Source organism: Tympanuchus pallidicinctus, unplaced genomic scaffold (assembly GCF_026119805.1).
Source record: "Tympanuchus pallidicinctus isolate F22 unplaced genomic scaffold, pur_lepc_1.0 scaffold29, whole genome shotgun sequence".
NCBI lineage: Eukaryota > Metazoa > Chordata > Aves > Galliformes > Phasianidae > Tympanuchus > Tympanuchus pallidicinctus.
In genome coordinates, this window is record NW_026294746.1 from 2205849 (window position 1) to 2233303 (window position 27455).

Genomic DNA, 27455 nt, shown 5'->3' on the forward strand with positions numbered 1-27455 from the left:
TTATGATGTGGAAGAATGACGTGCATTAACAGCATCCTGCCATCTGTAAGAAATTGTGCTGTAGGCCCATCAGAAGGTAGGGCAGAGAGAAATGTGTCCTACTTCTGATAACATCACATGTTCCTTGGGGAAAGGAAGAGTGCTGTTGCCCTCGGGAAGGCAGGAAAACCTTTCTCTCACAAGTTCTTTATGCAAAAACCTGGGACTGTGAAAAGGAAGCAAGCAGAAAAGCCCCATATCATTATTTCTGCCTTGGGTGCAATACTATCTCTGTGATTTCTGATTACAGAGTGAGGCTGGGGAGTAGGAAGGAGAGCAAATAAAAACGTGTTTCTAGTTTTCAGAGTAGGGACAGCTGCTTCAGGAGTAGAGCTGCAAGTTTTAAGTAACTGGAACACCTATTTCTACCTTGTGCTTATGTTAAGGGGAGCTCTGAAATGGGTGATGCAGTACACGACTCAGGTGTCTGGATAGAAGCAGCAGTGCTGGTTCAGTCAGGTAGGTTTGTATGCAGGAACATTCTCAGGACAGCTAGTTTCTAAAGCAGCACCCTGTTTTGTTTAGTTAAAGTTCTGGGCACTTGGATTGATCTAGAGTAAATGCACAGTTTGCATAGATTACCCTTACAAGTTGGCCAAGCTCCATGTTTGTGCATCTAAATTTGGCACCAGGATTATATTGTGTTGCACAAAGGAACCTCCTTTCAGCCTAAGCATTTTTATTTGAAGTGAGATGGCCTGTGAACCTGAGGCAGATAACACAGCTCTCTGGGAAGCAACCTTTGAGCTCCCTTTCCAGAGTCAACCTCTTCATTTTTTCACTCTTTCCCAGTCATTTCTGATCTCAAAATAAGATGCTGAGCCTGAAATTGCACTGCTTAATTATTTTAGGCGGGTGCAACAGATGGGCTGCAATTACTGTGGGGACTGAAGTTCTCCTTTCCAAGCTCCTAGTGCCAGAATGCTGTTCCCATGTAGAGAGGGGACTGAGAGATGTGGTTGAGGCACAATGCTGGTGGTCAGAAAGGGGACACAAAGTGACACAAATAGCTGAATGTGCCCGTTTCCCTGAATGCTTTGAGAACTTCTTGGTTCTTCACAGAAATATGTGCTGTGTGCTTGTGGCTTTAGTTTTTCTCATGTTAGAGGAACCTCCACGTTGCCCATAGAGGAGATTGCTGGAGAGCTGCTCTGGAAAAGGTTCTCCGTTCAGTCATCTCCTGTGGCACTGAGTCAGCACTGCTTGTGAGTGATTGCTTTTAATTTGTTCTTGGTAGGTTCCTTGTCAGAGCCTGCTGTGAGTGAGCAGGAGGATGGGCAGTGACGTGGGATTTCAGAATGTTCTGTGTCCCATGGACCAGTTATTTCTCCCATCTCTCCCTCAGCTCCTCCTCCTTTTTGTGTAGGCTTAACAACTTCCCTGTGAAGTGCCTTGAGATCTGAAATGAAGCAGTGGCCTTTTTACACGGGGGTGCTACTGAATTGAAAAACGAGGCCCAAGGTCTGCCTGTCTGGTGCCTCTTTTTTTCTGAAATATGGAAAATTCTGGAGCTTTGTCTATAGAGATGAGTAACAGCTTGATGGAATGCTGCTTATCTCAGCTGCTGCCTTCTCTCACTTTTCTGAAGACAAACACACTGGCTAAATAAATGTTCAAAGGAGTGATGAGATCCCTCTGTTATTTCCTCCTGATTCTCAATGCTGTTTGCCATCTGCCAAATTGGACCAATTCTAAGTGTCTGTCCCCTGGAGGGGGCTTAGTGGTTTCAGGGCAGGTTTGAAAAAGTGAAGACTCCACAGAACCACAGCTCCCATGGGGCTGAGTCAGTCCCATGTCATAGGTTGGATGCCCTTCTGTCTCAGGCACTTGATATCAAGAAGTTAATGTTGGGGAGGTGGATTTTCTGCATAGATCTAAAAGGTTTAAGGGCACGGAGATGCAAGTGATAGCATCTCAGGGGCTCTAAACCCTTCCCCTGATTCCCAGCAGCACACAGTTGCTGGCTGCTGCTGTGAACCTTAGGGGAAGATGAACAGATGCATATACATGCACAGAGCCAGCTCTTGAAGTTATGATTGATGGTAACTCCAATTTAGATTTGCATGTTTTTCCATCCCCTCAGGAACTTCATGGTTCATGTGATTTTGAGCTAATATCAGTGTATTGAAGGCGCTGCTGGCTCTCCATAAGCTGAGAGATAGTTAGGTACTTTGTGTCTTCAAAAAAAGAAAACAAACCAATAACAACAATTTATTTTCCCTGCTGTGATGTGAAAAGAGGCAGCAGGTAGTAATGAGTGTGGTTCTCTTTGGGGAATCAGAGTGCTGCAAAAATCTGAGAGGTAAGAGGGATGCCATGGGCTGTTTTGAAGTTAAAAATTACAGTCCTACCCAAATGCATTCTGTCTCAGAGCTCTTTGTATCACTGAAGCTTTCCAGAGCAGAAAGACAGGGAAGATTTTGTCCGACTCTGCCCTTCAGTCTGCATCCTCATCAGTCTTCTGTGCAGGGAGCCCTCACATAGTGCCAGAGTTTTCTAGGCTCTCCGTGAGGACAGAGGCAGCACAGTCTACAGACAGAGGTACTAATGCAGCTGGTCTGGGCTGTATTCCTAATTCTGCCACTGGTCTGCTGTGCAAGCTTGGGTGAGTCATTTCCTTTTGTGCTGTGTGTCTCGCTGCTGCTCCTGACTGTTTAGACTGCAAACTTTTCCTATGAGGAGCTGCCTGTGCTGTGTACCCAGCCTGCCCTGTCAGCAAATGAGCACAAGTGTGGGGCCACCAACAGAAAGACCCTTGCAAACATTGAATGAGAGGCTGCTCTGTTTCTATTCTGATTTCCATGCTTGCTTGTTTGGTTTTTTTTCTGATTGAGGCTAGTGCTCAAGTGCTCCCTTCATCAGGTACCTCAGACAAAGCCTTGGCCTGCTGTGATTGAGGGGGATGCACTCAAATATCCTGAAAGAAAGAAAAGAAGAAAGACAATGAAACAATTCAGTGAAAACATATATTAATCTATGGGGATTTAATTAAGATTTAGCATAACTGCATCCGATTCAGGTGCTTGTTTGAAAGATTGTGAAACTTGACACTGATTCAAAAGCACTGTCAAAAGGATTTGTTGTTTACAGGTTTTTGACAGTGATTTTCACAGGCTGTGAATGGCATGAAGCACTGTATCTGTTGGCAAATCTGTTCAGCACCAAAAAAACCATCTGGCGAATCAGAGCTGTGTGAGATGAACAGGAAAGAAAAGGTGAAGGCAGGGAGACTCTCCCTACATTCATTTCTTTTAATGGCAGTGATAAATTAATGTCACTATTACCTAAAGCTTACTAGCAGTAGGATTCATGATCTGATAGGTCTTGAAGTGTTTGTGCAACTGGGGGTTTGATGAGAGAGAGACTCTGAGTGGATGTAAACAGAGCTCCATGATAGTTCGTAGAAGCTTGCAGATTTGGACCTGCTGGCTGTCTGCCTCTGATGGCTTTTGGGGCACAGAAATCCATTTGTCTTTTTTCCCCACACCAAACCCAGCCTTTTGGATTTTCATCTTCTGGAAGAATCGCCAAAGCACGTTTTTATCTTGGAAAAATAATCTTCAGTTTTCAGTCTGGAAAGAAACAAAAAAAAAATCAGTTGGTTTCCTGGGCAATTTCTCTGTTTTTGTAACTGGTTCATATTAATGGTTTTGAGATGAATCCCAGGAATCTGCAGCTGACAGCTTTCCAACAAAAAGGAGAGTTTAAATACAGTGGCATCCAAGATGCAGGATGACAGGAGTCTCTGAGCTGCAGAGGTAGGAAAGGATGCACACAGAGCTCTCACCCTCTTACCTGGGCACTCACACTTAGAGCAGCTCAGGAACACACAGGCATAGGCACACATTTCTGTTTGCTAAGAGCAGTTTGTTCTGTTTGTTTGGATGCTGGAGTTTCCTTAGTGCATATCAAGGTCTTTGCTTGGCAAAGAGCAAAGCTTAGTGCGTTAAGCAGAAGATCAAAATCCTCTCAAGATTCCATCTGCCTAAATACCTTACATACCTGGAAGGTCTCTGTTATTGCTGCATCACATTGCATCGAGGAGTTTGGCACATAGGGAGATGGAGCCTTTCAGTTGGAGAGCTGAGACAGGCAGAAGCTGAGGAATTGCCTGCAAATGACAGGGTAACACGTACTGCTCCTGGGCAGCCCTCTCATTTTGCTTCAGAAATGCTTGCACAGAGCATTGCAGAGGCTACAGCGTGGTGGGTTTGTGGATTCCATCTTTCTCTTTGCTGGAAATTGGTTGTTTGAGGGATACTTACAAGTGAAGCTATTGACTGTTACAAAACTGCTTTGTATGTACTTAGTAGGAGGGTGGCAGAGATCTGCTTTTCCTGCACTGTGCATTTGCCTCAGCTGTTGGTTTGGTGGTGGATGACACAGGCTGGGGATAAAGTGGTCTCCAGTGAAGTAAAACAAAGCAGAAAAGCATCTGGCCAAACTCTCAACTTGTCATCCTGAACACAGTCTTAGGAGAATGCAAATCAGGGGCACAAGCATTTCCCAGCTAGGGAACAGAGAATAAACATTGTATTGCTGGGTGTGTAAGAGAGATGCAGCTTGTTACATTGCTGGGATAATGATAGGCTTCACTTGACAGCCCTCTCATTGTGGTTGGCTCTCAGTTTTGTCCTTTTAGTTCACAGCTCTTGCTGCAAGTTGGATTATTTCAGCCTTGTTTATGGGTTTCATTGCAGCTGAAAGATTTATTTTAATAAGAAAAGCTTTGTAACCAAATGAAGCCCCCTGGGAAGTGCACACCCTCTGGTAATACATGTGGCTCTGTGTTACGTTGCTCTTTTCCATCAGCAGGCAGCTCTGAAGATTCCTCTGCCCCCAAACTGGAGCCCCCAACTGCAGTATCTCTGCCTCTCCCTCTTTTGCTGCTTCCATGCAGAACTCTGTGCTTTTGGTTTGGCAGGATCCATGCTGGTTTTGCCCCCGTACCTGTCAGCACTCCTTTCCCAAGCTGTAGCTTTCCCTGCTACTTCTCCTGTAAAAAATTATCCTTGTTTTTACTTTTGAGAAGAGCTGTTCCCTTTTCCTTTGGTTGTAGCCTGGTACAATAAGTTTCACATTTAGAGAAGATGTAGGGAAGTTGCTTGGTAATACAAACATGGAGCATTGATAGATCATGCATGTAAATCCTTGTGCTGTAATTTGTGTCTTTGTGTCAACAGAGCCTTAATCCTGGCATTCCTTTTCAGAGCATTACTTGTACTTACAGCTGTGAAAGTAGGGCAGAAGTGACTGCTTTTCCTCCTGCTTCCCAAGTTTAATGATTCTGAAAATGGCAAGAAAGGATGAAGGGCACCTCTTTGCATCAGACCTGATATTTGCTCAGCTTTCTGGACTGGTGCTCAGGCCAGATGTATTGGGAGGTCTTTCAGTGCAGCCTGCAGGCACGGAAAACAAAAATGTTCAAACAGAAGGGATCAGGAACAGCAAAGTGCCTGGCAGATGTGGCTTGCTCATTACTGCTTCCCACAAGCCAATTAATCTGCCTTTGGGCAGGGCTTTTTTCCACCTGAGTCACCAGCATTTCTAGGTGAAATAGGGATGACTGGAACAGAAGAGCCTTTCTGACCTGCAGTGAGCACGGCAGGTGCAGAGCTCCCAGAAGCAAAACCTCTTTTATACCTTCCCCACACAGGGATGAGCTGCTTGCTTTGGACAGGCTTTGTGGTGGGGCAGACGGCAGGCTGTGCTGCAGTGGGCAGTGAAGGGATGCTTCTTGTTTTGAGAATCAATACCCAAAATACCACTGCCTGACCAGAGTGCCTTAGCCTGACTTGCAAGGAGAATCGCATTAAACGCTCAGCACCTGATGGGGCAATTGGTGCAGCTGCATGCTGGGGATCTCTTTGGTGCAGCGAGGCTCTAGGAACACAGGGCAGACTGGAGACTGCACAGAATGAGTGAGAAAAGGGCAGGAATCTGTGTCCCTTTACTCCCCTCCTGAACCCCAGGGCTGTTCCTCCTTCCTTCCACTGTTTTCTTCGGGAGGCTGCAGTGGGTTTGGCCTGAACTTGGCTTCCTTCAGCCAGGAAATAGCCAATTCGTGACAGCAGCAACCACAGAGCTCTGCATCCATCCCAGCAGGCGGGCAAGAAGAGCCAGTAACCTCTGCAGTGCCAAGGGTGGGGGGCAGAGAGATGGGAAAACAACCTGAGGTTGCAGTGCTGGGAGGGATGGAGGGAAGGACGGGGTGCTGTGCTTGCAACCTGCACGATGGGAGCAGCTTCTTGTCTTCCTGCCAAACATTTCCCAGGCTCTGCTGTGATGGTGCAGCTGTCGGATCTGAGCCTCAGCCCTGCTGCCTGCCTGACAGGCTACAGGAAGGCTGCTGCTGCCCCCAAGCTGCTCTCAGCTTCTGTTGGTCAGTAAGGTGTTTGCTGTGATGCCTGGCAATTGGCAGCAAGTTTTAATTTTGGGGGTGCACAGGAGACTTTGCATGCAAGTGCTTATGGAATTCCCGTGCAAATATGTGAGGCTTGCAAAGAGTAAGCCTGTGTGTTTAGGTTGCAGTTGGGCTGGACGTGTGAGCATCCAGGCTATTGACACAGCTCATCTGGGGAGCGTGGGAACTTGCACTGTGACTATTTGTGTCAAATTACCCACAACTTCCCACTGAATAGAAATACGAGTTGAAATTTGCAGTGAAATTTCATGGGGTTCTTACCTGAAGATGATTTTAGAATGTTTCTCTGGAAACAAGTCGATTGTAATTTGGGTCTGTTTTGGTCAGTATGAAGGCATGCTGGGGTTAATGCAAGCTTTGTTCGTGGTCAAATTATTTAATAATGATAATAATAGCTCCAGTTTCTTGGAATGTCTTGGAAGCAGCTGGTTCCATTTGCTGCTGGAGAGGACACCACACTGGGTGAAGTTCTGGTCTGTTTTAGTCTGGCTGCTCCCAGTGCTACTCTTGTTGCAGAGCATTCAGATGTTTGTTTAGGTTCTGGTTGGAAGGATAATGCCCTCCTCTTCCCTTAAGCACAGCCCTCTCTGGGATAGGGTAAATAGATGGAACAGACCAATGTCAGCATGGAAAAATGCAAGTGGGGCAATTAAGTTTCTCTCCTTGAGTGCCATGGGAAGGTTTAGGTTTTATTTTTAAGCTCTCATATGAGAATCCCACGTATATTTAGCTCTGTTCTACAGATGGAATTGTAACATCACTCATAAGTGTCCCTTTCCCCCAAATTTTCCTCTTGATGACTAATTTGATTGTATAGTTAAATCTGCTAAACACTGCTAACCACAAACAACAGCAATCTTGCATTGTAATAAGAGAAGTTTGCTGCATTTTGACATCTGTTAGCAGCACCTGCACTGTCTCCTGAATGTCTAGGCATGTAATTTTCCTGCAAGTCTTGCATGAAAAGACTCTTTCAGGTTCATTTGATCACCTGCATAGGTGAGGCTGTTGGGATTGCTCAGGGGCAGATGGAGATGGAACCATGTGCTTGACCTAAAGCGATGCCTGAGCCTCTCAGAGCCATGGTGCCTCGTGGAGCTGGATGGTGACTAATCCAACTCAATGTATTTTACCAACTACAGCAAAGTAAACTGCATCCTCAGTGATGGAATTGTTCACCCGAGTTCTCTGTGTTCTGGTCTGACAGGAAATCCTGTTCCCCATGTTGCAGTGGGGCTCTGCTTGTGTTCTAGGCTTCTCTGCCTGCACTGCCCTGAGCTCCCACCTATCCAGTCTTCTGCCATGATTACCCTCTTGCTGGGATAGTTGCTGTTAAGTCCTTGATTACAAATCGCAGGGCAGGGGAGATGTTGTTTTCTAGGTTGTCTCCTGAGACTTGAGCTTAAAGTAAAACCATACAAAGAGACAAAGATCAAAAAACCACTGAAGGCAACAGAATAAATTGTCTGGAGCAGACAGCTGGACGAGTGTCAAACAAAGGAAGGAACAGCTGGATCAAGTAAAGCACAAGGAAAATTACTTTCATCCTCCGGGGAAGGGAGAAAGATTTGTTTCCAGAGCCCAGATCTGTGTGGGACCAACCATAGCCGATAAAAGTTTTACATCAAAGTCAGACAGGTCCCAGAGGGAGGGGAAGGAGAGGAGTGGGTGTTTGTAGTAACTGTGCAGGGAGTTGTGGGGAGGAAGGAGGTGGAGTGTGAGCGTGGGGGAGAGCAGTGGGGAGGTGGGGAGTTAGGACTTGTAGGTGGAGTAACTGCGGGATATGAGCTGCTGTCCACAGCTTTCTGGATGTAAATTGATGAGGTCATAGTGTTTTCCAGTTAGCAAAAAAAAAAAAAAGTTTTTTTTAAGTCTTCAACTTGTTTTTCAAGAGAGACGGAAACACGGAGAAGCTGAAGGAATGGAGCAACTAGCAAAACTCCTTCTGTGGCAGCTTTTGCTTCAGCAAAGTAAGCTCCTAGCTGGTCGGTGTGATGTTACTTGTTTCTGTTTCAGCTGCAGAGGATGGGGCTGGAGATGAGAGAGATTTTGAACTGTTATCTTTGTTAGATTTTGCTGAGGTTCCTTGTTTAGCTGGGTTTGGGTCTGCGAGAGGAAAGATTTATGGAGTTCTCAGGCTTTTTTGAGAGGAAGGGAAAGGATGGAGAAATACTTGAGGTTAAATACTGCTTCATTCAGCATGTTTGTGAAATTTATTTCTTCCTCTCAGTTACTTTAATTGTGAATTGAAAAGCAGTAAGCTTAAAGGAGAGTACTGTAAATCTTGGATAGTTTGAGTTACAAGTCCAAGGCTATTTCATACTTTTGAAGAGGCAGAAACAGCTGATATGTTTGTGCATTCAGGATTGGGGTGCAAATGTAAGTTTTTGTTCCTTGTCAGCATAAAGATAGATAGGAATTCACTTAGACATTAAGGTACAGGAGAGGGATGAGGGCAAGTATGATGGATGCACAGCAACACAGTGACTTGTACATTTTCCTGTACCACAGTTTTCTGTAGGAGCTGAAAATACATCCAGTGTCCCAAGAGCCTGATCCTAAACTGAGCAGAGAGACCTCAGTCAGTAATGCTTGGAAGGCAGGAGAAGACATGAGGATAAATTGTAAAAGCCAAGCAAATCTACCTTTGCAAGACCTTGAGGTCTAAGGAAGGCACCTGTGAGCAAGGAGGAATTGCAGCTCAAAGCACAGTATGGAAAGACCTCATTCCATGAGCTGATAGTAGGAAGTGAGGAGCTTTTTGGGGAGCAGTGACCCTTCTGCTTCTCACAGCCCTTAGTGAAAGGCTGTGGCTTTCCACCTGAGCCTCTTGAAATTCCTCAGTATACAGAGCTGAGTTCTCAGTTTGGTCCCTGCTTAATGTAGTGCTCATGTCACCAAATCATCCCCGATGTGGTGATGTCTAAAGGCAAGGGTTAGGAATGGAATCAGTCATAGGGACAGAAGGGTTATAGTGACTCAAAAAAGTAATGTGGGGGACTGGGTTAAACTGGGGGAAGGAGGAGAAGCACCAACCAGTCCAGCTGCTCCCCAGTGTGGCTGAGCATGCTAGCAGTGCCTGGGGCAGGAACAGCAGGTTGGGTTGCTGCACAGCACAGAGCCAGCAGTGTCCCACCACAGGATGGGTGATTCTCACGGACATCTTTGGGTGTATTTTGGAGAGAGAACTTGTCCATCTGCCAGGGAGCCGTGATGCTGAGTGCTGCTGTACCCACCCAGGTCAGGTTAGTGTAATGAGAGAAGGGAGGAAATCTGTGTCTCTGTGTTTGCTGAGATGATCCTGGTTGGAGAAGAACCACACCCTCAAGTGTTAATATCTTGCAAGGAGGAACAGCGCTGTGTTTGGAATGGCTCTGCAAACTATTCCACGGGCCCAGGGCCAACATCAAGTACACGAACCAGAAAAGGGTTTACAAAGCTGAGCTAATATCCGAGCTGTCTGCAAGGAAGTCAGGGCAGATCTGCACAGGATTCTGGCTGTGTGGTGGCCAAGGTGTGATTGCTTTCTTGTCCAGACAGGAGGCTTTTTCCTTGCTGCTGAGGCAGCACATTCTTGCTTTTTGCCAACTCGCAGCACGTTGCTACCTGCAGTGAGGTGCAGGGATGGTTGGGGCTGGGTGGGCGGCCAGCAGCTCCAGTGCAGGCATCCTTGAAAGCAGCATGCTCAGCTGGTGAGAAACTTGTCCCAGCAAGCTTTAAAACTAAACAAGTACAGAGACTTAGATAGAAGTCCAGTTTAAAGCCTGGCCTGGCCATCAGTTGGCTTTGTAGGGAAAACTTTGTTTAGACAAGGAACTTTATTGCTCGCCATCTTCCATCTCTGCCTAGGGATGGGCCCAGGTGGTGCTTCTGGCTAGTGATCTCTGTGTTAAAAAGTGGCTGCAACAGTAGTGCTGAGCTCATTTGTGTAGATGTCACCTCGATGTGACTGTGTCATAAACCATGATGGCTTCTTAGGCACTGTGTCAGCTCCCTGAAGAGTCAGGCTGGAGTCTCTGCCATTCTCCAAAAGCATTTGGAAATAGCTTGTTAGCACAAGCTTCTGTTTTTGAGGTAATTACGTAATAACTCAATGGAGACCATTAAATCTCCTGCAGAAGCAGTGGGGTTTATGGGAAAAATAAAGGAAGATGCTGTTCAGGCAGCTTATCCTGGCAGCAGTGGCAAAGCCCTCGCCGTGTCCCACGAAGCACATGTGCCACTTGGCGCTCAGGCTGCTGCCTACGGTGTTTGCTGTTCCTTTTTCTGTGCTCCTTCAGTGTGAGACAGGAACTTGGTGGTTTCATTAGCACAGGCTTTGCCTCTGCCAGCAGCTATCTCAGGGAAAAGAGGAGCTGTGCTCTTGTTCAGGCAAGACTCAGGGGGCAGATTGCTGTTTGAACTGCTCTGAGGACAGAGCCTTGAGATCCCCGAGCGTGTAAGATGTCTTTCAGAGCCTGAGGCTTTTACTTGTCGTTTGCTTGCAGTTTTTTGTGGCCTAATTCTTTACAATGAAAGTGGCAGGGATTCAAGCTGTAAGAGCTGGCCCTGCCTTTTACAAGGGATTAGGAAACTTGCAGGCTGCTTTCCTCTTCCTATGTTGTGGGAGCAGCTGGATACCTTGGGGATCCTACAGAGGGGCAGGCTGAGGCTGCAGAGAGAACAAGTCAGATAGCAGATAGATGTCTGTCTCTTTTTTTCTGAAGTATATCACACAGAGAGAGGTCAAAGTGATTATCCTCCACACAGAACTGCAAATTTAAAAATGAAAGCCACTGTTACCAGGTCTTAAGGTATTTGGTGGTTTTGAAGCTGCTGGAGCCCCATGAGCACAAAAGACTGAGCTTTCATTAGGTGCATAAATAACCCTCGATTTTATACTTGCAGATTGGGTAGTGACTCACCAATATAACTGCTTCCAGTCTGTCCCACTCCTGTAGCTCATAAGCTGTTAATTTTGCTGGTTTATGGCTATATTGCTGATTATCTTCAGTAGCAACTGTGGTACACAAACAATAACTTTGAAAGCAGGCCGGGGGGGCATGTCTTTCTCTGGAATGCACTTTGAGTCTCACATAGCAGAGCAAATCTCATATTGTATTTAACTACTGCTCTGTGTCCAGTTTATTAAAAACCAGTTGTTTTAAATTCCTTTTTCTCCAGGCACATAAGAGATCAGAGACATTCCAGATTCCTTTGATTTATAAGCTATTTCACTTACAGCCATCTCAAATAACTCAGTGTATGCATTCAGATTTCCAACACTGACAGGGAATCATCACAATCGGTTCTGCTTTCTTTGTGCTGTGGAGTTCCCATGGCTCTTGTAAAGCCTGCAACATGCCTTTTCCCTTCTGTCCCCTCTAGAGCTTCAGCTGCTGTGCTTCATCAGGCCAGCATCTTGCATGGGCTTTGTTCTAGTGACAGTCACCCAGGGCCATCTTTGTGTGGCAGCACCCAGCAAATCAAATTAGGAGGATGGTAAGAGGCAGGCAAGGCTTCAACAGATGCTCTTCCCTTTTCCTATAAAGAAGCAATGTCCCCTGGTCACCGAGGGGCACTCCTGGAAGGATGCTGGTGTTCTGCCAGCAGCCAACCTGGCCCTCCTGGGTGGGGCAGAGAGGGCTGGGTGGTCATTGCCATGCCAGCAGGGCCAGCACAGCGTGCACAAAGGTGCAGAAGCAGGACAGGCTGCTGAGCAGAGCACACTGGAAGGCTTAGAGGGATGTCTGTCAGATGTTAGGTTTATGGCGCTGCGTTTGGGCTCAGTGTTTTTTACATTAACGTGCAAGAGGAAAGGAGGGAAGTAAATGCATTCCTGTTGCTCAGCCAGAAGAGGATGTTTCTGCAGCACCGAATCAGCTTGCTGTCAATGAGCATTAAAGCAAAGCTCTGGAAGCACTGGCTGTGCAGCCAGCCAGCTCACTTGCTAGCACGCAAGCTGCCATGCGTGTTGTGATGCTGTGCTGTTCCCTTGTCACTCTGCAGATGCCACCAACTGTGGGCAGTGCTGGCAGAGGCTGGCAGCTTGTTGTATTTTGCCATCAGGTATTTTGCAGCCTATTAGCAGACATCATCAAATAATGGGATTATGATGTCTCAGTAGGATTCTTTTCTTATATCCAGAGCTGTATGGGCTCTGTCCAAAGAATTTGTTTTCTTTATGATGCTGAGATTACAGATGTAGAAAGAATTCCTTACATTTGGAGTGTCTTTTGAGCTGGCAGCTCAACAGAGAGCACTGCTCACTTTTGTTCTCTGGTGCCACTGCCCAGTATTTTGTGATAGGAAAAGAAACAGAGTATATTCTCAGCCCGTGCACTGATGGTGTTGTTAAAATAGCCCCGATCTGGAGTGAATTTCTTTTCTTTTGAAAGGAATAAATTCCAGGGCTGAAAAAAAATAAATAAAAAATGCAGCGTTTGTCAGGAGGACATTGTGCCTATGACATTAGCAGGACAAAACAGCTAATTATTCTGCTAGAACCCACTTGGACTTGACTGGTTAGAGAGATGAATGATGTCATTGTGTTGGGAATCCGATTCGTGCTCTCCAAGCGTGATGCCAGGAGACCTCTCAGACCCCTCCTACACAAAAAGCAGGAGGGATGGGGCCAGGGGGATGCAGAAACAAAGCCATCAGTTCGTTCTGATGAAGTTCTTCCTGCGTACATCTGAGTCACGCGGCTTGGAGAGAGTTGTGGTTGCTTCCAGAGCATTGATGGTCAACTGTGCAGACCAGGAATGTGAGCAGGAGGCACACATGACAGAGTGTGTGTGTGTGTGTGTGTGTGTGTCTGGCAGCAATGTGTGTCACAAGTGCAAAGCAGAACGGCCACACTGCATCACACTCAGCTTGACAGGTTGTCAAAGCATCCTGCAGCGTTCAGGGATTTTGATTCCCTGGATGGAATTAACCCCCTATCAGTTACATAGGGGTTGGATTTGAATGGTGAGCCCATGCCAGGGCTGTTGTTGGTTCTTATCCCTGCTGTTGACTGCCCTTTGTGGAAGGATAGAGCACTTATCTTTGTGTTAGAGAACTATTCCCAGGCAGCAAGCACCAAGCAAGGTCGCAGTCTCTGTGCTTAACCACAACACCTGTATTAAATAAGTGTGCTAACAACAAAGGGAGTAACAGATGGAATAACAACAGGAGATGGTGGCTGACCAGGAGTGCATTTGTTGTGTTTTGTTTTAGTTTGGTTTGGGTTTTTTTTTGCTTCTTTAATTTTTGACATTATTTTTTTTTCTGCTTCAACAGGTTCTGTTGTTTATTTATATTCAGGTGAGTGACATCTTTGTAATCTGCATGGGTTTCTGTCACCATAAGAAGAAATTTGGTGTTATGAAATCAGAGTCCATGTAATGGGGATTTCATGGGTAACTTCTGCCATGCACACCATGAGCTAGTGCCTCTAAACACTGGGCTATCTGAGCATTAGGATTAGGAAAGGGTAGGTATGACAGGTCAGATTTAGGATCCTGATAACAGACGTTTTTTGAATGAAATCAGTGATTTTTAAATAAAAATAATAATAATATTGTATTTCTCCATTAGAAAGCTCTGTGTTGGTCTTGAAAGTTACTTTTCTTCAGCTGGGTTTCTTTAGGGTGCAGAGATTGTAGGACAGGACCTAATCTCACTCTAGTCCCTCCTTTACGTGCCATTAATGTGATCACTTTATTCTTTCTTTGCTCCTTGCCCTCAGTGCCAGCTGATGCCTCCAACCCAGACAGCGTTGTAGTGTCAGTGTTAAACATCAGTGCAACCCGGGGCTCGCAGGCTGTCCTGCCATGCAAGAGTTACCGCATGGTGTGGACTCAGGACCGCCTGAACGACCGCCAGCGTGTGGTGCACTGGGATGTGTACAGCACCTACTATGGAGACAACAAGATGGAGAGGCTGTGTGACATGTACTCAGCAGGGGATCAGCGTGTCTACAGCTCCTACAACCAAGGGAGGATCTTAATGCCCCAGAATGCATTTACAGATGGCAACTTCTCACTGGTGATCAAAGGTACTAAACAGGATCTTTTTCTCTTTTATCCCTAAGCTTTGCAAAGGTCTTTTGGCTTCTGTGCAAGCATTTGCTGAATAGCACAAATGACAAAAGTAGTTGGCTCAGCATGAAACGTTCAACTTGTCCTCTCTTCTCTCTTATACTAGATGTTGCAGAGAGTGATGCAGGTATATATTCGTGTAATCTTCATCATCACTACTGCCACTTATATGAAACTGTGAAAATTCAACTAGATATCACTAAGAAAGGTAGGTGTTACAGCATGGTGTCCCTTTCTGCAAGGGCAAGACTGGCAGCTGAAGTCCAGTGGTCCCCAGGTCTGAGCTGAATTCACAGTGGGGCTTGTGTGCTGATTCATAGCAGGCATTGCATGCTATTCTGCTAGCATCAGAGAGCACTGTGGATGAAGGCTTTTTGCCCATGCCTGCTCTGTTGCAGCTCAGGACACAGGTGCAACAAGAATCTTGCAGTGTATCAGGAGGCAGCAGTGCTTACTATGTGGTTTTCTATTAGGTTCCCTGAATATCAGAAATTTTGATCAGTGTATGGTTTTATGAAAGCCCTTCCTCTCTTGGCCTGTGCCCAACTCTGCAAAGCCTTTTAATTGTACACTAGCCAGCTCAGTTAGCTAACTGGGCCGTCAGTTCTCCAGCAATAAAACATTCCTAGTAACAATCCATCATGAGTCCAGTTAGCCACAAAGATCTGCCTTGTAATGTGGATTGCTGAGCTTAGCTTGAGAAGCCTGTTGTTAAAAAACAAAACAAACAAACAAAAAACTTGAATCCAGCTCTGAAAGGAAGTTTCTAAGGGCTGTTGGTACCTCAGTGTGTGCCACCTGCACCTCGTAAGCACATGTGTAGGTTTAAATCAACCTACACATAGTGCACAAGTAAGGTTGCTGGGGCTGATGGTGCTGGGGAGCAGCTGAAATGCTGAGTTGTCTAAAAAGCTGATGGGATAGAAGTGCAGAAGTGCACCCCTGCTGCTGTTCTCACAGCTTCTATGCAGTAACAACACCCAGGCTGGCCTGTGAGCCCTGGACTGCTCATCTGTGTTTTGATTCCTCTGTTATTCCTTCTTCAACAACAAAACACAGAACAGTGTTCCTTGAACTTGTTCAGTAATTAGGGTATATGTGGGAAGGAAAGCATTTCCTGCTTGGAGAATGAGGCACAGCATATTGAAGATGGAGTCTGTTATTCTTATTGCATTCATGGTCTATTGAGAGAATGTTCTTCCTTCATTCTGAAGCAAGAGATGAATTCTTACTTTTAAGGAAAGGAAATGGCTGTGCTCAATGCACCCACCTGGGATGTGAAGATATGGGTGCCTTTGTTCACTGAGTGCTGAATTGAGTGTGAGTGAGGTACGTTACCCCTGTGGCACTTCAGGATCTTTGGAGAGGATGTGTTACAGGATTGCAGGGTCTGAGAGCAACCCGAGGTGTGCATGGGTGTCCTTCAGGAAATGAGTAAAGATGCACATGTTATCTCCACAGCCAAAGCAGCCAAAGAGTACTGGGATGGAGAGAAGGCTGTGATTGTTGCCTTGGAAGGCAGTACTGTGATGCTCCCTTGTGTCAACCGGAACCACATCTGGACCGAACGGCACAGCGAAGAGGAGCAGCAAGTGGTCCATTGGGACAGGCAGCCCCCAGGGGTTCCCCACGACCGCGCTGACCGCCTCATTGACCTCTATGCCTCTGGTGAGCGCCGCTCTTACGGGCCTCTCTTCATTCGGCAGAAGATGAACATCACTGACACAGCCTTTGCCCTGGGGGACTTTTCCCTGCGAATTTCTGAGCTGGAAAATGCAGACGAAGGCACTTATTCCTGCCACCTGCACCACCATTACTGCGGCCTGCATGAGCGCAGGATCTACCAGGTCTTTGTGACAGAGCCAGTGAGAGAGAAGAAGGTGGTGAACCTCACAACCCACAACACTGCCCCGGCCGTAGGTGAGTGGCTTCTGACAGTGCTTCTGACTGCAGGAGGGGAGGGAGTGTGGTCGAGGCAAACCTGTACCACAGACACCTCTGAACTGAAGGTGCCACTCGAAGCAGTGCTGGGGTTTTCCTGTATGATTTCTCCTATTTGAGCCGTGAGCAACTCCTGCCCTTAAAATCAGAGAATTAGATGAGGTCTTGCCTCCCTCCCTCACTACTAGTGCTGGAGCTCTAATGTGTATGCCGCATTCTTACTGAGCTGTTTCCATTGCAGTGGTGTACCTGGAGCTACAAAATATTAGTGAGAATTCTCTGGTGTTGCTTTAACACTGAGCTGCACCCAAAGTGGAGTGTGCCACCCACCAGGGCTGACTACCCTGCCTGCTGTACTGCAGTAACATCATGTCCTGCTGCTCTTTGCTCTGCTCTGCAGAGTTTAAACTCCCTAAAGCAAGCAAACTGTTTTTCTAACAGACTCCCTTTTCTGCTTGCTTTTATGAAACAGGAGAGGGTGTGGAGTAGGGGGTCTGTTCTGTGCTGCTTTTGCTGTTGCAACGTGCCCCTGTTTGCATAAGCATTTCCCACCCTGCTGCTCAGGGGTTCAGGCTGTGCCAGGTGCCAGACTCTGCAGAATCAACCACCAGGAATTTCCCTCCACCCTTCAGCTTTTTTTTTTTTTGCTTTTTTTTTTTAAAGCCAATTTTCACATTTTCCACTGCAGTGAGCTATCATTTGACAGCCTGTCCAAACCCCAAACCATCATGCTTCGTTCAGGCAGAAAAATAAAATCCCAAGTTTTAAAAAAAAAAAATGCATATATGAAAGTCCCTTAGGTATAGTTCCATATTAACATTTTAAAATAATCATTGTGGCTTAATGTTTATTGGCTGCTTACTACAGAATTTGGACGTTACTGCATAGTAATGGTGATAGGAGGACGGTTGGATGTTGATGATGATGTTGTAGATGATGTTGTAGTTCCTTCCCAACCTTGTGATTCTATGATTCATACGTTTTTAGATATGTCTATTCTTCTCTAGCAATTAGTTTTTCTTCAAGTCACAGAAGCCCAAACCTCCCCACTGGGACTAAGGCTGGTGGACAGAAATCCTGGCTGTACTGAAGAGGGGTTGGCCGTTGGGGCTGTGCTGACACAGGGACCAGAACACACAAGTATCAGTCTCCCTGCATCTGGCTCTTTTGCTACCCTTGAGCCCTATCTAAACCCACTGTGCAGATGGAAACTACGTCGTTGCCCACCCAGGAATCTTTCTCTCACTGTCCTGACTGTGGCTGAATGGTTACCCCCTGCCCAGCTGGCAGATCCTGCAGGGTTCTCTTGGTTTGGAAGCAGTGCCCCACTGCTGAAGGAATTTGCCTTCCTGAGAAAAGCCATTTTCACAACCAGCTTTGTCCCCTGGGGGCAGGGAAGGATCAGCTGGCCTGAGAGCAGTAGGCACAAAAATATGCTGAGTCGATGGGAACAGGGAAAGGAGCTGAGATTCTGGAGTGCCTTTTTGAAGCCCCTCGCTGATGGGCAGCCTGTTTGTGTATAGCAGCAAAGGCTGAGACACTGCTCCTCTGTGAAGAGCTGGGCAGAAATTTTCTGGGCTGTAAGTTAAAGCTAAAATGAAACATCAGGAGATAACAAAAGCAAAGCAATGAGGTTTTTTTTTTTCAGCGAGCAGCAATCGTTTCTGGCGTAATTCCAAGGCTCAGAGCTGTTTCCAGACAGGAAATTTCATCCTGTTTTGAACTATAAACATGAGTTCAATTCTGTTCCCAACTCCCAGCAGAAGAAATATGTCGTATGTCTACTAATTTAGTGTATTTTTACTCTGCATTTGTTTTGGAGCAAGTGATTGAAGAATAGCCTATCTTGCAGAACTGCTCTCAGTCCTTGCCAGCCTAGGAAAGAAAACGTGCCACGTACCCAGCAGCTGTGAGCTCTCATGGTGCAGCTCTCTCCATTTTTTCCAGCTGAAAGATCTGACCCTTCTACATTCTGATAAAGTAACGTGAAGGCATCTCTTCCAGTTTTTTGTTCCCCACCATCAAGACTTATTTTCCAGCAGTTAGATCATGTGAACGGAGTGGAGGCAGAAGGGAAAACCAAGCTGAGACATACTGAAGGATGCTGGTGATAGAATAAAGCTGCATCTCTGGTTTTGCACCTTGCCATTCTAGTGTCAGAATAAAGTTTCAGTTCAGATCCTACCCTCCCCTGCAGTACTGTGGGAAAGCAAAGGGCCAGGAACAGGATGCATTTAGGTCTGCTGGCTCCATGGCTGCTCCAGTGGCTACCATCTCATTATGGCAGCTGCTGAAGAAACCCTTCGTGAGGCAGAGGTTTGTTAAAGTAGAACTGTCACATACACTGTTTGCAGCTTTACAAGTGGCTTTTTTGGTTTGGTATTTCTTAGTGGTGAAAAATACATGCTTGCTTTGAGCAGGACAGCCAGCACAAAGCATCCAGCATCTGGAGATTTGTTGGTTAGCTTAACAAGCTGCTTGCCTGCTCTGCTGCCATGTAGGGTGAGGCTGGACAAAATCAGGGCTCTTGGTGCTGTATTTTTTGTGGGGAATATTTTGTTTCAGGACTCGGCCTATTTACAGTACTGCGCTGATGGAAATGAGCAGTTTCTAACATTTCCAAATGGCCTCAAAAGGAAAACCAGCTGTTGAAATAATGATGAACTTGCTGGCTTAGCTCGACTGCGACATTCTTGTTCGTGCTGATCAGTTCTGACCTTAACTGGTGCTGGAGATGTGGCTTTGCTTAAAGAGGAATACCAAAACACTGCTGGGGAAGGCTGTTCGTGATGGAGTACACTTAGCTGGACACAAAGCCATGTCTGATAACAAATGAGACCAGCTGACTCTCATCCCTATGACTACTTAATCCCAGTGTTAAAATCAGCGCTTATTACTGGCTGGCTTGCTTGAGGCAGGCTCACTTCAGAAGACATTGCTGAATGGCACCGTGGCTTTGGGGATGTTTTCCCAATCTTTCCCCTTATTCCCTCTGACTGGGGCTGAACTCCCAGGAGAACAGTGGTCAAAACCCCTTGCTGGTGCGCTCAGCTCTATTCTGAAGAGAAAAGCCTTCCATAGCACAGCGTGTCCTATGGCTTTGTGGTCTGTGCCTGGATTTATCCACTCCTCTGAGAGTCGCAAGCAGAGAAGTTGCTCTCTTTGTATGTGCAACGCATTGACCTATTTATTTGAGAGCTACAAAAATGTTCCACGTAAAAGTTTAGAGTTACCCTTTCCTGTGCTGAGGAACTGCAACGCTGCTGCACCCACAAGTGGAATGGAATCTTGGCTTTTCTTTGTGGGCTTTTATTTTATTGATTGATTTTTATTTGATTTCAAAGGGAACTCATTCTTTGGCATTGAAAATTCCTCCCACTCTGTAAATTACAACCTTTGGCCAGGAGTGGCTGCTTCATACTTCAGCTGTCTGGAGCCGAAGCGATGTGGTGTGTGCGTGTTGCAAGGGACCCAGAAGAGGGCTGTGCTACCCCAGAGCAATCCTAGGTTGTCTGTTGTGGCTTCTTGCTGGACTTGCTCTCTGCTGTAAACAAAAGCAATGCTCTGATAAGCAGGCAGCAGCATGGGAATGTGCAATGGCCACTGAACATGCTTTTCAGTTCCACGTCTGGACCCACCTGCAAACATGCTTTGCTTTGAATGCCAGCGACAATTATTGCCTCATATTCCTTTTTTCTCTGTTCTCAGATCCAAATGTTGTCAGGGGGCACAATGTGATCAACGTCATCATCCCTGAGAGCCGCATCCACTTCTTCCAGCAGCTGGGCTACGTCCTGGCAACGCTGCTGCTCTTCATTGTCCTGCTCATCATCGTTGTCTTCATCACCCGCAAGCGCAGGCAGAGAGGTGAGTGCTGGAAATCACCACCTCTGGAGTCCTGCTCCATGGCAGGAGAGGTGATTCTGCAATTATGTGCAGCACAGTGCTTACTGGAAGCATCACAGCAGAGAGGACTGAATAGCTGCTATGCGTTGCCGTTATCAGTGGTATGTGGGAGGTGTTGGTTGGATTGGATATAAATGCTCATTCTATTTCTCGTCCTTATTTAGGTTATGAATACAATGTGAAGAAATATGGAGAGTAAGTATCATGATAGAATCTGCTGTCTGTGAGTAGAATACGTAAGAACAAACTTATTGGTCTCTTGCCTCTGTCATTAGGAGCCTGAAACAGCTGAGGATCTGTTTATGAGAATGCAGCCACCTACAGCACAGACTGTTTGATAGAATTTCTTTGTTTAACACTCTAGTCATTTTTAGGGTGATGTTTCCAGGAAATACATGCTTGCTTCGTGGTTGAATATCAGGAAGCAAATTCCATGCTGCCAAGGTGTGGAAGGAGAGAATGGCTTGTAGGGATTGTTTGGCACCTCTGGTTATAACTTGGGAACTGATTCACAGATGGTGTTTATGTGAGATGTCATTGGGAGTTAGTGGTAAAGGGGTAATGCACAGATCTACTGTAGACTCTGCTGTGAAATGGACCTAAGCCAAGATGGTGTATCTGGGTTCCTTTGTGTTTTGTTACCTGTAGTAAAGTGGAAGAAATGGGAAAGTTCCAGAACAGATTGCTTCCCCAGTTTTCTAGACAATGGTCAGATTTGAGAGGGAAAAGAAGACACAGATTAACCAGAGATCTCTTGGTGTTAGTAGAAAAGACAGTGAAAGCAAGAGAGAGGAGAAACAGATTCCCTAATAAGTAGTATGATCCTGTGGAATCTGTTTGACAGGTTAAGGGCAAACAGAGGAAAAATATCCGTGTGCAGTGGCTGCCAAAGCTGTCATCTCTCTGTCATACTTTCTCCAGGGAAGCTTTGTAGAAACAGAAAAGGATTCTACAGGGATTACTGTGAAAATCACCAGCATTTAACAAAGAATTAAATCCTCTATGAGTTTTTTCAGCTGTCCTCCAGATGTATAGCCAGTAAACAATTTAAATTAATAAAAACAATTCAAAAGTTCTCGAGAAAGCTATTGTGAAAAAAAAAAAGTAAGAGGAGCCAGTTATTAAAGGATGTACCAATAACCATTTTTCACTCTTGTTGATTTTCCAGGAAGGATGTAAATCTGAAAGAATTTACAGTCGACACAACAGATCTGACTCAGTACAAAAGTGAAGACATCAGGCTGGGTATGTATCAGCTAGCAGCCATTCTCCAGACCTGTTCAAAACTTGTTGCAGCTAAGGACTTCTTAATGACATTTCTATGTTCATTTTGTAGTAATCTTTGTGGTTGTAAATGCACACTTAGGGGAATCACACCCCTAGTAAAGGTGCAGCCTTTTAAAGAGCAAGCTGACATGCTTTGGCTATCAAAATTGCTGCAGTGATGGCCCCAGCGAGCAAAAGGCAGATGTAAAAACTGAGGCAAGGAACAAAAGAGTAGCAGAGGGTGAGCTGCAAACCAGGGCAGCAGCAAACATAAATTGCTATCAGGATGGAAGAATCTGTGGTGCCTATGAGGAGCAGAGAGTTAAAGCATGATTAGTACCAGGAAAAAAATACAACCACCCTAAGATGTAGCCTGTTATTCTGTTGAGCAGTTGATTAACTCTATGAGTTACCCCTAAAGATCTGGAAATGATAGACCTAGGGTGCTTCAAGGAAGGGCTGATCCCTTGTAAAGCTTTGTTTTCTCTTAATGTTCTAATGGCTGTCTGAATTACATACATTCCTCCCTTATACAGATTACAAAAACAACATCCTGAAGGAGAAGGCTGAGCAAGCCAGAAGTTTCCCAGCAAAGAACATTGATTTAGACAAAGGTAATAATGACCTGCTTCACCCTAATTGGTGGCTGTAGGAACCTTCTGATGGGTTGGAGGAGGGAGGAGGGAAGAGCACAGTATAGCAGTGAGCTGACCAAGCCACAAGCAAATGAAGAATGGTAAACATCATGACAAATGGCAGCAGGAATGAGAAGCCAGTTCTTTTCCTATCCTTTCATCATGGAGCCACAAGATGCAAGTAGTGATTAGGCTTTTAAAAGCTTCTGACGTGACACAAATAGAATTTTTCTTTATTGGGAAAAGAATCCCTAGCAGGGTTGGAATAGTGCATTTTAGATTACAACCTCAGAGAGAGATGCATCTCAAAAATGTACTGGCATGGTCTTTGAGAAGAATCTGCTGTGCAGAAGAGTGTTTTGAGTTGAATTAATGTACGGGCAATAGGCAATCGCTGACTTTATCCAACAAAACAGCTCCTTCCCTCTAGGAGCTGAATTGCCTTTTGTTCACCCAGTCTAAATTCTGGATACTGTCAGTTTGCAGAGTTGCACTTATGACAAGCTGTGCTTTTAAGAAGGTTAGGTCCTGTGACTCCTTTCATACGATTTTAGAACATATTAAATGTGTCTGAAGTGGCATCAAGAAGAGAATGATCCCGAGAGTCCATGAGTTGCCTTGTATTTGCAGTTCCTGATGCAGCTCTCATGATACTTCACGTACATTCTGCAGAGATGATCTGTGTAAGAATTTGTATGCCATAAACCTCTGTGAGGTTTATGAAGAAGATACTGGGAATGTGGCTGACTGCAAATGGTCACTTGTAACTGTGTAACTAATTCCATATCACCGTGTGTTTCTTTGGATGGTTTAAAATTTCATTCCAGGTCTGATCTCCGTTTCAATTGCTTTCAGATTTCAGGAAGGAATATTGTAAATGAAGACATTCCCAAGCTGCTGGCTGGACCAGAAGCTTCAATCCAAGATAGATGGAAAAGAGATGCCTTTCATAATACCACGTCCCTCCAGTTACCATACATTTTTCATGTAGAGTTTCTCCCCAGTAAGCATGAGGGTATTTGCAAATGCTTTCTGAAAGAGTTAGGCCATCTGTCTTGCGTGCATTTATGATGGGTTTGGGTTTACTTTCCTTCTATTGTTCTCCCAGTCCTCCCTCCCATTTTCTTTCTGATATTATTGTTGTTTTTATGCATCAATGATTTTTATGAGCTGAATCAGCAGACCTTTTGCTTTGATGTTACTGCTTTAAATAAACCAACCTGCAACACCAATCTTAGCTATCATTATATCAGGCATTTTTTTCATGCAATGTACTCATTAGAAAAGTAATAGCAAAGCCTGATTGTGATCTCTCATATGCTGGTTGTACATTGAGAGGAAGAGTACTGTCACTTAGCACTTTATATATTCCAGGTACAAAGAATTGCTTATTCAGCCCTGCACAAATAACAATATAAATACCTCATCATACAAACAGGGAAATGTCAACATCCTCATTTTACAGGGGGAAGGGAGGCAGACAAATCTAGTTGCCACCAACATAGTGTTGGGATCAGCTCCAAAGAGCTCTGGGAGTCTAAATTTGTTTTTCTCACTCTAAGCTTGTCTGTTGATTTGTTTTTGTTTCAGTGCAAACCAAACCAAATTTGTCAGGAGCAGACACTTCCAGCTGCAGTTGGAGGTACAGTGCTGTAATGCCAGTGTCAGTTAGATCAGATCCAGAAATATTATGGACAGAGCTAAGCTCCTGTGTGGAATCTGGAGCATGATTTTCCTGCAGTCCTTGAGTGGATCCTTCCCACAAAGTTCTTGTGAGCTCATCACAGAAAAAGGTACGATTACAGCACAGTTAGACTAACTGTTGAAAAGAATAACTTCCACGAGCCAACCATGAGGAGCAAAACTAGCAATGCATTCCACCAAATAGCGTGTCAGGCACTGTTGTGGATCATGGTCCCCAAAAGAAGCAGCCAGGGAGGGATATAAGTTTACTCTTGTAGGTTTGGGCATTGTTCTGGGGAGCATAAGTGTGAGGCTGTGGGCTGAAGGGGAATTCTGCATCTAATTCTACTATATCAGGTGGGGGTGTCCAAACATTTGGAAGTCAGTAATTATGTGTTACACTACAAGCAAGGTAAAGTGTCAGGAAAGCCAGAAAATATTAACAGCTCCATACAGTCTCTCTGACTGCTTGAGATATGCTGTGGCACCATTCCCAAACCATGACACACCTGTGGTCCTTTTGTGCATGGATGAAAATAAGGTTTCCTGCAGTTGGGAGTGTGAAGGCAACAGCTTGTGTTCTCATGGAAGCGTGTAGCTGGCCAGGGATTGCCAGCTTACTCTTTGAGTGTCTGAAGAGAAGAGCAGAGGAAGGGATTGAGCATGGGTGAGGTGACCGGAGCTGGAGCAAGGTCTCTGGGATGTTGTGAGTGGTGGAAGTGTGAAGAGGAGCTTGTGTGGAACTACTGTGAGTATCAGGAGTGGTTTCAGGCTTGAAGCAGTGTTCTGCTTGCAGCTGCTGCCTCAGTGTGGATTTCTTCCTGTTGTGAAGAATCCTGAGATCTTTGCTGGTGATAAAGCAGCTGTCCAAGGAAGCATCTCCGTTTACCACCTAAACAATTGAGAATATCATCTGCTGCCTTCTACAGTGTGTGTCCTGGCAGTTACAGCCACTCTCACCACTTACCACACGTCAGTGCTATGTAATAGGGGTAGAGGTTTGGCCAAAATGGAAAGTGATGTCATGGTTGGGTGAAAGTACCTACTGCAGGCACACATACTGTAAAGGTCCAGGGCTTTTTTGAGAGCTATTCAATACTGTGGGCCTCCCAGACATAGGAATTCAAGTCTTGTGCAGACCCTTTCTTTCCACTGCTACCAACCTGGATGTCTGATTTACTGATGCTCATGCTACAGCTGAGCATATCCTGATCTTATGATTTGTTCAGTTCTCCTGCTGTTCTCCAGGCAATTTCTGTGATTTCTGCCTTTCTTTCCACTTCAAGATACGCTTGTACAAGAAAGTTCAGAGTAGGCAGACTGAAGACTGGTGGTAAGAAGGGCGTGGGGTTGGGCCCACGTCCTTATTTGCTTTCCCTTCTCCCAGGGTGTTCAGCCATTCCTAGGTTGCCTTTGGCAGGATCTGATTGGAACCCAGGCTGCATTCCTGCAGGTGTGTAAGGCTGCTCTGGTTATTCCATCAGGGTGGCACAGACTCAAATAATTGCCATTAATCTCTTTCTCCCTCCCTTTCATGTCTGTGAGTCAAAGGTTGGAGATCTTTACTTGCCAGTTCAAATTGCTTAGCACAGCTCATACAGACATCAGCTCAAAGTGGGGTTACTCATAAACTCCGTTTAAATATTTTATTGGACTTCTAGGCTGCAAAATAGCTTAAGGGGAAAGAAATGTATTTGTTCTCTGAAACAAGTGCTAGGAAGAACTTGATGAGTTCCTCATCCTCGCTTTGATCCCAAGTTTGAATTTGGATAATGGTCAGACAAAGCAGTATAACTTTGACTGATCAAAATGGGAGACCAGGTTGAGATCGTGGTCCTTTTTCATCAGGAGAGGCACGCGTTGTGTGATTGGGCTGAGGATCAGAACAGTGGTTTTTAAAAGCAGCCTGCCACATCCAGTGTGTAATTTACTAAGTTAAAATACTGGCTGAAGGAGATCCAGGCAAGATTGCTGGCTATCGACTGGTGTGTTTTCAAACTGTTGAAAGAAACCAGAAAACTGAGCCCTAAGCTGAAGAGGTTTTTATTTTTGTTTCTTAGTTCAGAGATTTAACAAGGGCTGTGTGCCCTCCACTACTGGTGGGAAGCCATCTTTTGCTTGTTTTGTGGTGGGGCTTTGTTTTGTGCTTGTTTTGTGGTAGGTGATGGTTGATGGTTGGACTTGATGACCCTGAAGGTCTTCTCCAACCTAAACGATTGTGATCTTGCACGTGGACATTAGGAGTGGATCTACAATCTGGATTGTAGGTGACCACTGGCTCAGGGACAGGACTGTGTTCTGTTCCCACCCTGCCAGAGGCTTGATGTGATTTTAGGCAGGTTGGCTTTCTCTCTCTCCCATCTCTCATCTCAGCCTTTCTCTCTGAGAAATGATTTTGTCTGAGTTACTTGAGACTTATGGTTTTCTTATGATTTTATCTATCTTGATAGGAAAACTGCAATGCAGGTGGGTTTTTTCCACTGATGCTCATGCTTGTCTTGGCTTTGTTACTCAGTCTGTCTTCTGTAAACTCATTCATTAGCAACTAACTGCGTTTGTTAATCACTCTAAGAATGCTGTAACCTGTAATATATGCTTTCCCTCATTTTATCTTTACATGATAATTTGCAGGAGAGAGTACGTGTGTGCAAATTGTAGGCTTAGATTAGTGAAGATGACATAATCATGATCTTAATTGGACGTAAATAGAGAGGAAGGAAAATAAGTACAGATGAAAGAGCGAAGGACCTGCATGGAGTCAGTGACTTGTAAAAAGGAGAAGAAAGTGAAAGAGCCCATTTCAGAGAGTCTGGGGAAAAAAATTTCTTTCCATAAGATGAGGTCTTAATTGAAGAGTCAAAGAGCTTAATTTGAATGGAAGCTCATGCAGCTGTGCAGGCAAACAGTGCGTGTTGCAGGTGGGGAAGGTTGGTTGTGACTTCTGCCAGTCTGATCCTCTGGACTAAGAGCATCAATAGCTGGAGCATGCTTTTTCAGTTCAATTATCTTTGAAATACATGCAGCTAGTGCATTTTAAGGCTGTTTCGTAATGCAAACCAAAGGGTGCTATGTGGGAACACTGGGATTTGTTCTCAGACACAGTTCTGATACAAAGTGCTGCAGCAAATGAGCCCTTGGAGTTCATTTGGCTGATACAAATGAAGTTCCAATGCACTTTTGTATTTCTGCAACTTGATGACGTAGAAACAGGGAAGAACTGAAGTGAGGAAACAGTCACACAATGTAGTGTTTGTTTGCCAGAAGATGCAGAAGGCCACTGGCATAACAGGCTGGAAATAGAGCCCTTTCTTTTCTGCTTCATACATGCAATGCTTCCTCTCAAGACTGTGGGGAAGACCTGGTCCGTGCATCTTGTTTCGTTCCTCATTGTTGCAGAATTAATTTTCATTATTATTGTTACTCAACTTTTACCATTTGTCCTTGCTGTGTAACTCTCCTAGCATTTAAGAAATAAAGGAGAACGTAATAGAGTTTCAA

General features: G+C 45.2%; 1 protein-coding gene across 2 annotated transcripts; it reads left to right on the plus strand.

Moving 5' to 3' along the window:
* On the plus strand, nt 1-27455 carry MXRA8 (matrix remodeling associated 8). Of its 2 annotated transcripts, none has more exons than XM_052692077.1 (10): nt 1-76; nt 13727-13750; nt 14175-14483; nt 14633-14734; nt 15988-16446; nt 20176-20334; nt 20538-20568; nt 21542-21618; nt 22176-22253; nt 23130-27455. In XM_052692077.1, the coding sequence occupies exons 1-10, from the start codon at nt 16-18 to the stop codon at nt 23153-23155; spliced, it is 1326 nt and encodes a 441-aa protein (XP_052548037.1). In that variant the 5' UTR covers nt 1-15; the 3' UTR covers nt 23156-27455. The 2 variants fall into 2 exon arrangements, with proteins under 2 accessions (XP_052548037.1, XP_052548038.1); XM_052692078.1 differs by lacking the exon at nt 1-76 and adding an exon at nt 8218-8433.